A 13,363-nucleotide genomic window follows, 5' to 3' on the forward strand; every position below is an offset into this window, starting at 1 on the left:
ACACACACACACACACACACAGAGACAGACAGACAGACAGACACTCACACACCAGACGACCTGAGATTGGGGACAAGTTCAGCAGCCCACATGGACAGAAAGGTGACGCGCACGCCGCGCACACACACACACACACCTTGTGGTCCAAGACAAGTTCAGCAGCCTACACCGAAAGAAAGGTGAGGGAGACACACACGCACGCACGCACGCACACACACACCAGGTGACCTGAGACAGGGGACAAGTTCAGCAGTCGACAGTTCAGTAACTGACAGGGACCGAAAGGTGAGGGACACACACACACACACACACACACACACACACACACACACACACACACACACACACACACACACACACACACACACACACACACACACACACAGTCAGTCTGCTCTCACAGCCTCTCCTTAAATCAGCATTCAATGTACCAGTATGCGTGTATGTTGCAATGTATGCAAGCTGTATGCATGCATGAGTGTTTGTGTCCAAGTGCAACTCCCCTCTCCTCCCCCGCAACTTCTCAAGAGGCTGTTTTCCTTCCTTTTCTTTTCTTTTCTTTTTTTTCTTTCCTTTTTTTTTTTACAATTAATTGGCCTTTTGTCCGGAGCCAGACTATGCAAATGCTTGACACCACCATAACCGTGCTGTTGGGCAGGGCCACTCCTGGGAAAGATGGGAGAGGAGTGAAGAGCAGAGCAGAGCAGGGAAGGAAAAAGAAAGAGGAGGGAAAAAATGCTCACCGCCCCCATTGTTTCATAGCTGCTGCACAAAGGCAGGGGGGGCTAGGCTGATGGTTTAATCAGAAAGCTAACTGGCGCCACGCATAATTCACCTCCGCCATAATGAGCAGGCACTGGAAGGGGCAGCCCCGTCCCGTCCCGTCCCATCTCGGCCCAGGGGCCTGACAGCCAATATGGCCGCGGCACCTCCACACACAGGTCACACACAGGTCATCCATAGGAGTAGGAGAACACCAGGGCCACTCAGCGCACACGCACGCACGCACGCACAAAGCAGATATTTGGTCTTCCATGTCCTCAACTCGTGTGAGTTCCACCCTTGGGCGTACCCTTTCTTTGTAACTGAAGGATTAACTGCCTTTGGTCATCAAGGCATTTCCCAGTTAAATATTTTGCCACTAATCCAGGTGGGTAATGCAATCAGATATGTGCGCGCGTGCATGCGCGTGCGTGCGTGTCTGCGTGCGTGTCTGCGTGCGTGCGTGTGCTTGTTTGTATGTATGTGCATAGCACATCCACGTGCACAGCTGTGTTGGTAGTGTTTCTGTGAGGGGCAGAGTTGCGTCAGGCGGCTCTATTGTTTAAAACGCCAGTATGTGGCCATAATCTGGTGATGGAAGACTCTTCGTGTGTGTGTGTGTGTGTGTGTGTGTGTGTGTGTGTGTGTGTGTGTGTGTGTGTGTGTGTGTGTGTGTGTGTGTGTGTGTGTGTGTGTGTGTGTGTGTGTGTGTGTGTGTGTGTGTGTGTGTGTGTGTGTGTGTGTGTGTGTGTGTGTGTGTGTGTGTGTGTGTGTGTTGTTTGTACACATTTGTGTGTGTAGGAAAGTGAGAATTTGTCTGTAGAGGGGTGTGTGTGTGAGAGAATGGTACAGGGGGTTGTGGTGTACCCTTGCTCCTGTCCTGCCTTTCTCTGTTGATTTCATGCCTCTTTCATCACTAGATCTCAGACAAAACAAACAGCTCAGTGGATGCCAACACTGGACTCTCTGTCTCAACTCAAATTGAGATTTCTAACCAGTAATCTTTGCAAATATAATAATAATATTCTTAAGTCATAAGAAACTGGGGCTTCATTTAACAACAGTGTGTAGCAAACTTTATGAATTCTATCGTACAAGTGAAATTTGGAGTGTGCACAAGTTAAACAAAATTGGGATTTATCATTATTGTGAAATAATGCAGATTGCAGCGTCACAAAAAAGAACGGGCAGGAAGTGTGACGATAAGAAACCTTTTGGAGACAAAAGTCCTTGTTAGTAACTCTTTCCCTTCAAGACGTGAAAAGTGTTTATTTTGACGCTGGTTGAAAAACATTCCCATGCAACCGGCCTCTTAATGTCCCTCTCATCGTCTCCTCTCTCTCTCTCTCTCTCTCTCTCTCTCTCTCTCTCTCTCTCCCCCTCCCTTTTTCTCTTCTTCACTGCTCTCTCCATTCTCCCTTAACCTCTTTCTCTAGTCTCCACTGCTAGTAGTGGCGAAGTGGCTTGGTGCGTGCCTGCATGCCTGCATGCGTGCGTGCCCGCGTGCATGTGTGCGTGCCTGCGTGGCCACTTGTTGCGGGCTGGGTGTATTGGTCCACTGGCTGTTTGCTTGTCCCTCTCACTGTCCTTCATAATCCCAGCACCCAACACACACACACACACACGCACACACGCACACACGCACACACACACACACACACACACACACACACACACACACACACACACACACACACACACACACACACACACACACACACACACACAACCGCGTTCCCCCCTCTCTCCCTCCCCCTTCTCCCTTTTTCCTTTCTCTTTAGCACTTTCAAATGGCCCACTGATGTGTTTGCTCATGGGACTGGAGGAGGAGGAGGAGGTGGTATGTGTGTGTGCGTGCGCACACTGGTCCCCTTGGTCAACATTTGCGTTCACACTTAGGGCGTTGATCGCTCAGTGTCCCCTCATGTGCATGTCTAATGCCGCTGCTCTGCTCTGCTCTGCTCTGCTCTGCGTGTGCGCGTGCGTGCGCGTGCGTGTCTGAAGCGTTTTGGATGTCCCGCCCTGCGTCCTCTCTCTCTCTCTCTCTCTCTCTCTCTCTCTCTCTCTCTCTCTCTCTCTCTCTCTCTCTCTCTCTCTCTCTCTCTCTCTCTCTCTCTCTCTCTCTCTCTCTCTCTCTCTCTCGTTTCTTTTCACTTTAGTGCATATATATTGAAGGGGGTTCACAAGACTTGGGCTCCAACTGAGTAGACCAGGCATTGACTTCATGGATCAAGGAGGCTTGCTTTTGGGATTTGTACAGTGCTGTGTTTGCTTTTGAAGGGGCTTTAGAGCAAAGCTGGAAATGAGCAGAGGAAGTATTCTCTTCTCCTATAGCCAGTATTCTATGGTGGGAGTGGAGCGGGGCTTTTCATTACCCGCACATCAGGATAGACAACCTTTAAAGGAACAGTCCACCCTTTTTTGATTTTCACATATTTGCATATGTTACTCATGAATCTGCATATCATTTTCTTCAGTGTTTTCAGTACTTAGATTTATTGGATCAGAATTATTAGCATAGCTTAGCATAATCGCTGGAAGTAAATTAGCATCAAGCCACAAGTGATCACAGGACGGGATTAAATAGCTGTTTTGCACACAGGTGAATTTCACATTCATTTTAAAGTAATTTGTAAGTACATTTTATTATGTTTGTCTTATGTCTTTGCTCCCATCGACTTAGCCTGGTCCTGACCATCCCATAATAGGGTCATTTCACGTGAAATCAGACACTTTGGGACCCGATCGACACAGATTTCAATCATACTTGCTGTGCCTGTTTAGTAGTAAGGTAGCACCCCAGAACTGCATTTATGTGAATCTGACACCAATATTGAGGGAGAAACAGACTAGCAAAGGTTTACATATGAGGGTAAGACACTATACATTCAGCCTTGATTATATCAGTCCGTGTAAGTCATAAAAAGATGTCTGAGATGTTGTTTGAAAGCTCTACAATTTACACACACAGCATGGAATGCAACAACCTTCAGAATATGAATTATGATGCATTGAAAAATGAAAAATTGAATATCAAGAAAACTTTTTTTAAATGGCCGGTTTCTTGTGCAAACATAGCCTGTAAGGTCATAAACAACACCTGAAAATGGGGTGTTTGGTTCTTTATTCATTTCAGAGATAATGGGACATAAAGGTTGAAATGAGTTGTAATGAAGTAGTAATAGATTAGTGTCAGGGACAGGACTGGACTGGCCATCTGGCATAACGGGCATTTTCCCTGTGGGCCCTGCACCCTCGTCGGTCCCTATTCCAGATACTCAAAAACTACACAGGTTCCGCCCATTGTCAATGGACACAGTGGAAGCTAGACCATTTTCAGCATTCAGAGAAGGCAGGATTGAAAGAATAAGCTCAGTAAAGGAGTTTTTTAAATGTTCAAGCATCAAAGGGTATGTTGTAGCTGTATATGATGGCAACTAGTGGCTAGCATGTATTAATAATAATAATAATAATAATACTTTCGTTTTATATAGTGCCTTTCAAAACACCCAAGGACGCTTCACAGAGTGTTGTGTTGGGTATTGAGGAATGTATGCCGAGCACTGGAGAGGTGAAACTGATCTTCCTGCATCCTCATGGACCATCTCCATCCGTCACATATTACGATAGACATGCTGCCATGATATTACTATGGTATTACCATATTATTACTAGGTGATTTGTATGATGCCATATTTTTGAGTCCCATTATCTCTCAAATGAATAAAGAACCAAACACCAGCATTTCAGGTGTTGTTCATGACATTGGTTTAGACAAGGAACTGGCCATTTTAAAATATGAGCTTTTTTGATATTCAATTTTTAATTTTTCAATGTATGATAATTCATATTCTGAGGGTTGTTGTATTCCATGATGTTGTGTAATTTGTAGAGCCAGAAAAGAGCTTTCAAATAACACCACAGACATATTTTTGTGACTTACACTGACTGATATAATCAAGGCTGAATGCATAGTGTCCTACCCTCATATGTAAACCTTTGCTAGTCTGTTTCTCCCTCAATATTGGTGTCAGATTCACACAAATACAATTCTGGGGTGGTACCTTGCTACTATACAGGCACAGCAAGTATGATTGAAATCTGTGACGGTCAGGTCCCAAAGTGTCTGATTTCACGTGAAATGACCCAATACTACCATTTCATTTCGTATTCATGGTCTGGAGGTTGTTTGATCTGATGTGATTGCAGGAAGTGGGAGAGAAAATTTCGGAAAACTCAGGATAAGTTGTTGAACAAACATGTCTGACGTCTATCTTTGTCGATGTAGGACCGTTTAACAGACATGTCTGACAGAACATCCTACCGTAGGATAAAATTACAATGTCGGACTGGGACCGTTTGTCAGAACACCTGCCAAAGCTTGCCCCTCAACATTGCTCCACAGAAAACAGATACCAGACATAGTGCGGAGCCAAGTCTCTTGGCGGAAGTACGTAGGATGGTGCACGAGGCTCCCATAGACTTGCATTGCTACACTTCATTTGGCTAAACTGTTAAACTAGGCAATGCAAACACATAGACGAAAAAATTCTATGTATTCTCATATTTTACTGGGACTTGAAATTAATATAAGAAGGTTTTACTTTTATTTCTGAAGGTACACTAAAATAATATAATTGTTAATTTACTGTGTCTGAGTAACCAACCTATATTTATTTATAAATACTATCCCTCTCTCTCTCTCTCTCTCTCTCTCTCTCTCTCTCTCTCTCTCTCTCTCTCTCTCTCTCTCTCTCTCTCCCTCTACAGGAGTGTGTGGGTTGATCGTCCCTCAGGAGGACATGCCGTTCTGTGACACAGGTATCTGTCCCGACATTATCATGAACCCGCACGGATACCCATCCCGTATGACGGTAAGAGATCACACACACACACACACACACACACACACACAAGTGGTGGAAAATGTAAACAGGGTACCACCTCCTAGTCAGACCAGAGGTGTCAAAAGTAAAAAGTAAAACAAGAAAGACGGTTTCCTTCAAACACGGGTAACTTCTGTGTAACCAGTAGACCTGTGTACTTGTCTTACGATCAGCTGACTCTGCACTGGATCAACTTTGTGGTTGGTTCAATTTACATGAATTTACTTTTACTTTTGACACCTCTGAGTCAGACTTCAAATTCCATTACTTTTCCATGACTTTCCCTGACCATAAAGCCTACTTTTCATGACCTCCCGTAAAAGGAAACATTGATTGGTAACATTGATAGCAACATTGATCAGGCATGTTTGTCTGAGCTGAATTTTGCATTGTAGAACGTTAAACGTTTCAGTGCGCGAAGTGTTTAAGAAAAAAAACAAAAGCAAAGAGACATTTTGCCATTATATTATAAACGGTCAACCAAGTCCACCATATTTCCTAATTCTGCATGCAAAATGCTCAAATTCCATAACCCTATTGAAACTCTATGGAATTTCCATGATGCTCAAGGAATTCCATGACCAGTGGGAACCCTGTGTAAAGAGGGCACATCAGTAAGTCCACGTCTCCCACAAAAGGCAGCTGTCAGTCATCTCCGGTGGAGACACCAGGATCAGGGTTAGGGTCAGGGGCAGGAAGAACCAAACGACCTTTCACTTCTTCTTCAACCCCACCCCCCACCCTCGCTGACCATCCATCTAAAGCACAGTCATGGCAGCTAACTAGCTCCCCATAGTAAATAACGTAGCAGGCGTCGCCAACAGCAACACAATACCTTTTAAAATATTATTTAGGGCCTTTTGATTTTATTTTGACAGAGACAGAAAAGAGTGGGACAGGAGATGATTGGGAATATGTCCTGGGCCGGATCCGAACTCGGGTCCCCATGGGCATGCAAGACCATCTATGGACATGTGCCTGACTGAATAATGACGGCAACAAAAACTCCAAACACTGATACTGAAATGTGAACATGACATCTCTCTGAGAGTATTGCTTCTGATTGCATCAGGACTAAGCTACCAAGTTGAATAGCGCTATGTTTTCTCCTGTGGCTTTGCACAACGGAAAACATAGACAGTTATTGTGCGCTGTGAAATGGAAGTGTGATGGCAAAACTATTATTTTTACAGTATTATTATTAGTTTTTATTAACTGTGAGGGGTGGATGATGAAAGCACATCATAGTCATTTAAACGGCAATGCTATCGCTCTCTGTATGAAAACAAAGAATTTCATTGTCATGCAACATGAGTAAGCGTTGTGAACTGTGTTGATTGCTACTTAATGGTGATGCAGCATGAGTGTAAGTACTGTATGATGAGCTGTGTTGGTGTTGTGTTGATTGGCAGGTGGGTAAGCTGATAGAGCTGCTGGCGGGCAAGGCCGGTGTGCTGGACGGCCGCTTCCACTACGGCACAGCCTTCGGAGGCAGCAAGGTGAAGGACGTGTGTGAAGACCTGATTCGCTACGGATACAACTACCAGGGCAAGGACTATGTTACCTCTGGCATCACTGGGTAATGCAGCTTAACCATACCTGTCAACATTGCACCGGAATCTGGGCGACTTCTGTAGTGATGCCAAAACAAATGGCTGTGGGGGTCCGAAATTTTGGGAGAATACCATCGACTGTATTATTGGGAATGGGCTGGGAGATGGATCTAAAATAGGGGAGAAGCCTGCACACCCAAGATAACAGTTTAAAGAAGATTTTTTTTTTCTTAAGAGTTAGAGGACTTTTTTGGTGTCCAATTGCATACTAAGTTTATGTGATTGTCATGATCTGACGGCATGAAAATGTTCATAGATATACCTAGTCGAAAATGCATGTATTTTTATGAGCTTGGTATGTTTTAGCTGCATGATTATGCATTTTCATGCATTTTATGTCGTTTTAACTAAATAGTATGATTTAATCACTGTGTGTTGTGTTCCAGAGAGCCACTGGAGGCGTATATCTACTTTGGCCCCGTGTACTACCAGAAACTGAAGCATATGGTGCTGGACAAGATGCACGCCAGAGCCCGCGGACCCAGGGCCGTGCTCACGAGGTATAACATATCAATAATTCACTAGCGTCTCACCTGTGTTGATGTTATTATCATGCCTTGTACTGTTGCAGATCATGGTCTTTCATAGTGGGGACCAGGGCTTGAAACTAACGGGCACCAGGGCGCCAAATGCGGGTGAAAATGGCATCTGGCGTGTAACAAGTTGATCCTCACTAGCCATTTGGCTGGTAGCATATTATTGGGGAGTGATTGAAAAAAAAACGGTGATAGATTTTTCTGAATGTGTTCGCTATCAAAAAGGAATCCAGTCTTGCGAAGCTAGGGCACTGGCTTGTCAAACACTGCAGATGCTCCGCCTCCGTGGAGAAAGTCGGACACGCCAAGACGTGCGCCACTTGCTCCGGTTTAAATATGTGGCGAAGTTTGCTCTCAACTGGCAAGCGACGCTATGTGCATATTTTGCGACCTGCCTTGCGACCTGCCTTTTATAATCAGTAATGTTTTGCGTAGTTGTGCGCAGTTCTTAAGCTGTGGGTACTGACACAACCTTGGTTACAACGCACGTTATCGAACACTGCACAAACATTCTGTCAGCATCGCAATGTCTGTCTTGCTTTGACAACAGTGTAAGAAAACAGGACAACGACAGAAAGTCGGCAGGTAACGACATCATACCTGTCAAATTTGAGCTTCACAAATCTGGATAATTCCCCGAATTTACGACAAAAGCAGGAAATATTCAACATGTCAAATTCTGACAATCAATGGGCCAGCAGTGACAAGTCGGGCGGTGCGTTGCTTTTCACGCTGACAGTTCACGTGCGAGGCAGTCCTGTCCATAACGCACGTTTAAAAGGCGCATGTAGACTTTGCATATCGTTAAAAAATATGAAATATGTGTTCCCCCTTGTGGCTTTGTCGCCAAAATTGTCAGGAGTTGATGCAAAACGTAATGGTGCAGATTGTCATGAGATAGGCTAGGCTAAATAAGATAAAGGCTAAATAATATTTTACTTTTATGATTAATATCCCAGAAGATGTGATGTTTCATGGCAGGCGAACGTGCATCAGACCTGTGTGGGATACATGTCTTTGCACATTAATGAACAAACGAATGAATATTCCTTCCACCTCAAAGAAAAAAATGGCCTTCTTCACATAGTTCCAGACCTTTCACTTATGCGTGCCCTTGCACAACACAGCATGTTCATAGCGCTTGTCGTTTCTGATCAATATATAAAGCAACACCAGACATCAGATCAGTTCTGTAATTTCCTGTCTGTTCATCCGAGTAAAATATTACTACATATTATATTATATTATATTATATTATATTATATTATATTATATTATATTATATAGGGTCTAACATCATATCAATCATATCAGGCTAATTATTAAGAAAATAATGGCTAGTGAGGAAGCCGAATGGCTAGTGAGTCAGGGAAACCACTAGCCATAATGGCCGGTGACCAAAAAAGTTAGTGTCAAGCACTGGTGGGGACACTTGACATTTAGTCCATGAGCCAGGGCCTCACATTTGAGCCATCTGTATCTTCTCGGGGGCAGAAATGCTATCAATGTATTTGTTTTTTTTTACAAAGGTGTAATCCCCTAGCCTGATTATAATCGATGTTCAAATCTCTTCGAGACTTGGTCTGACCAAGAGCATAACATTTAACATTTCCCAAATGGCATGGTTGACCAGCCTCCCTTGGTTTGCTTATGGTTGTTTGCTAACAGACAAAGTGGGAGGAGTCCCTGTATTTTCGGGAACTCAGAAAGTACTTGCATTGCTCTTGACCTGACTAGTTGCAACGCTGAAAGTGTTGCGTCAATAGGAGGGCACAGCCTGGCAAGTAATCCCCCTACTACGGTATGAAGCCTAAAAGCAGTCCTGGGGTGGTAGTTCTGTTTTTTTCTGGCCTCATTGTTAAAGCAACACAGAGTAGTTTTGAGCAAAGAGCCTTGAGAGTAAGTGAAATAAGTAAAATTCTTTGGCACTGAGGAAGTACTGTTCCCTGAACACTTGTAGGAAGATTTGGGCACGTAGCAGCTAAAGCTAACCTGACATTCCTCCTCATCCATTGTATTAAAATGTCCATGCCATACTAGACATTCTAAGCACTCATGCTTTTGCCTTAATGCGAGTTCCAAATCCAAAAATTGTTTCATTGATATTTCAGTGCTTCAGTATTTATCTCTCTGCACCTGGTTCCTCTCAGGCAGCCTACGGAGGGTCGCTCCCGTGACGGAGGCCTGCGTCTGGGTGAGATGGAGAGGGACTGTCTGATTGGCTACGGGGCCAGCATGCTGCTACTGGAGCGCCTCATGATCTCCAGCGATGCCTTCGAGGTGGACGTGTGCGGACAGTGTGGCCTGCTGGGATACTCAGGCTGGTGAGTGTGGACTTTGTGTAGAATTGCATTACTGTAGCTTAGAAAGCTAGATGCCCCTAGTGGCAGCAAATGCTATACACTGCCGGGTGTGGTCGAGACAAGCTATAGTGCTTTTGAATTGATGCTTTTCAAACAGGCCAGTGAATACAGGTAAAGTGCATCCTATATATGAGTCAATGACAGTAGTAGCACATGTCAGGGTAGTGTACCCTCAGCTAAATCCACTACTGTATGGATTACATGATTTTCTTTGTTTTAAGTGGATTATCTAAGGAGCATGTTATTCAATGCAGTACATGAATTATCAATGACTCATTTATTGATGGCCATAAGCTGTTGTTGTTCCACCTGATGTCTGAGCCCAAAAAAACATCATTGAGCCACGTATATACATCTTATTCGCCGTGTTGATCGGTTGGAGTGCTATTGAAAGGCAACCTTTAAATAGAATGAGACATCATGAAGACATTTCTAAACTGTTAAAGCTGACCAAAGAGGACAAAAAGTGATCTAGTGCGTCTTGTTTTGAACAGTGCCATGCTAAACCATGCTAACCTCCTGCTGTTTGTCTGCGTGCTGCAGGTGCCACTACTGCAAGTCCTCTTGTCACGTGTCATCTCTACGCATCCCCTACGCCTGCAAGCTGCTTTTCCAGGAACTGCAGTCCATGAACATCGTGCCACGCCTTAAACTGTCCCGCTACAACGAGTGACCAACATGAACTATTCCACTACAACGGGTGACACGACTGTGTCCTCCTTAAACTGGCATAGTGACCTGGTGCCACGCCTTAAACTGTTTAGCTGTAATGAGTGATCGGGAATAGAGTGTCAATTTTTATTCCTTTTGACAGTTGTACAAAATGAGTTGTTTTGTTTATCTTTCCAAGATGGTTGCGGTTATTTTTGTTGCATGTTTTCTGTTTACAGGTGTGAGATATATCTTTTACCTCATCATGAGTTGCAACAACAGAGCAATGACAGAATTATATAGTTTTGTTCATCAGTTTGATTAGTACAGCATTGTAACTAAACATTGAGTTGGTTCATTAGATTCATGTAACTCCTACATGACTGCCATGTTTGTCCGTACGAATCTCTAAAGTCATCATCGGCTTTATTTGTGTGTGGATGTGTATATACTGTATATGCCTATGGGTACCACAAAGTGGTCAAAGTGACTGAACGAGTGAATAAACAGTATTATTTGAACTAAAGCACTCTTCTTTCTTCCGTCGTTTCTTTTTTTTTCCTTCTTTCTTTCTTTACAATTGTTCAATCGCACATTCATTCTTGTATATTCATTTATATGTCCGTTTGATTCATTCATTCATTCATTCATTCATTCATTCATTCATTCATTCATTCATTCATTCACAAATTCACTCGTATCCATTCATTTATAATGCATACATTTCATTCATGTATCCGTTTGATTTTGCCGGGGGGTTTCCCCTCTGTGCTCCGTGCTGCTTCCTGTGATGATTATCCTAAAGCGTTGCAAACAGCAGCTCCATGTGGCGGCCTCATAAAGCCCTGGCTGCATTGGAGTGGAGTGGAGGCTTGGTGTCGGGTGCGACCGGCCGGCCGGCCTGAAAGGTATTGTGTGTCCTTGATTAAGTGCTAGTGTAACAACATTGACGGGCCCAAAAAAAAGGGGCCGTGTTTTGTATGGGCCACCTCCCTCCTTTTTTTCTGCCGCTGTTTTTACACAGGTCTGGACTACACAGACACACACACACACACACACACACATGCACTCCCATCCATACATACACCCACATCACTGGCGGTCTTTGATTGGACAAAAGAACTTACCACACACACACACACACACACACCAGTAGAGCCTCTGCTAACTATGACTCACCCCCTGGTAAGTGTATGGGGGGACATTTTTTGAGGGTGGGGGGTGAATGAGGAGGAGGAGGGAGGGAGGGGAAGGTGTTCTTTTCTGGCCGTGGCTGCACCTGCCCTGTCTAATGAGGGGCTAATGATACAGTGACAGTCACAGGAAACAGAAAAGGATGTGTCGAAGAAAAAAGGAGCAGGGAGAAGAAGCAGCAGGAAAAAAAAGAATGAAAGAAAAGAGACAGACAACCCATCTCTGAGCTCACCTCACCCTCACCCTCAGCCTCTCCTATCCCTGCCCCCGCCTCTGCCCCTGGCCCCCAATCCTCCACCACTACAGCCTGCTCGTTCCTTCCTTGTCAAACAAACTCAAATTAATTAGATCTTCATTGGGTCTTTCGCTTTCTGCTGCCCCATTCTATGGCCATGTTGGTTGCGTCAATGGCCATTCAGTTTGCGATGCATTTGCCTATGTGTGCGGCTGATGTCCACGGTTTTGATGTGTGTGTGAGTGAGTGACCGTGTGTGTGTGTGTGTGTGGCACCAGGCCCTTCACCTCTCACTAATGCCGTAATTGGCAGCTGTGCTTTTTTGATATCGGGGGACCAATGAAATGAATGGGGCCCCCCAAAGATCACAAGGGTGGAGAAATCATCCCAGACCTGGAGTGTCTGAATGCGGCTGATGATAATGACTCCTCAAGGAGGAGTTTCGGATGTTTCCTAATCACATGTGGGTGTGTTCTTTGTGGATAACGTGTTTTCACGTTCAACAAAAGGCACGGAGCGTTTGCTTGTCTGTTGATTTGTGTGTGTGTGTGTGTGTGTGTGTGTGTGTGTGTGTGTGTGTGTGTGTGTGTGTGTGTGTGTGTGTGTGTGTGTGTGTGTTGAAAAGCATTGAGGATATGTTATCACATGTATGAATATCAAAGTGGACTGAGGACCAGCAATCTATAACCCCTGTACTGTTTGTACACAGATGTGATGTCGTCGGGCTGCGTGCGCATTGTTGGAGCACAATCAACCATGTACCGCACGTTTGTAAAGAAACTAGCCAGGTATTTTTTCCAAAATAAGAAAATCAATGGTCATGATAACTTCAGATATGAGGTGGACGCCCCGCCACAGACATGGGCATTCCTGATCCTTTCTTTCTGTAACCACAAACATCTCCTATGCTTCTGGAACAGCCTATTCCCTTTTGGAATAGCGTAATAAGTGTACTCATAGAATTTCAATTTTTTAAAAACGCACGCACTTCAGGATGGCAGGTCTTCGTTCTTTAGGTTCTGTACTGTCTGCTTGTGTGTAGTGTGTGTTTGAGTCAACAATACGTACGCAGCCTGTGATGACGTAGCTTCTAAACGGGTCAATAAGCCAACACAAGTCCTTA

At 44.4% G+C, this 13,363-nt stretch overlaps 1 protein-coding gene across 1 annotated transcript in view; it reads left to right on the forward strand.

Annotated features, from left to right (window-relative positions):
- The window catches only part of polr3b (polymerase (RNA) III (DNA directed) polypeptide B), a 43,904-nt gene extending 32,567 nt beyond the window's left edge, over positions 1–11,337 (forward strand). Inside the window, exons 24-28 of the mRNA XM_063196432.1 lie at positions 5,533–5,636; positions 7,061–7,227; positions 7,648–7,761; positions 9,948–10,121; positions 10,704–11,337. Of these exons, the coding sequence (XP_063052502.1) occupies positions 5,533–5,636; positions 7,061–7,227; positions 7,648–7,761; positions 9,948–10,121; positions 10,704–10,833 (689 nt within the window). The 3' untranslated portion in view covers positions 10,834–11,337. The remainder of the gene's footprint in view (positions 1–5,532; positions 5,637–7,060; positions 7,228–7,647; positions 7,762–9,947; positions 10,122–10,703) is intronic.
- Positions 11,338–13,363: the final 2,026 nt, after the last annotated feature.

The sequence above is a fragment of the Engraulis encrasicolus genome, chromosome 4 (genome assembly GCF_034702125.1).
Source record: "Engraulis encrasicolus isolate BLACKSEA-1 chromosome 4, IST_EnEncr_1.0, whole genome shotgun sequence".
Lineage (NCBI taxonomy): Eukaryota > Metazoa > Chordata > Actinopteri > Clupeiformes > Engraulidae > Engraulis > Engraulis encrasicolus.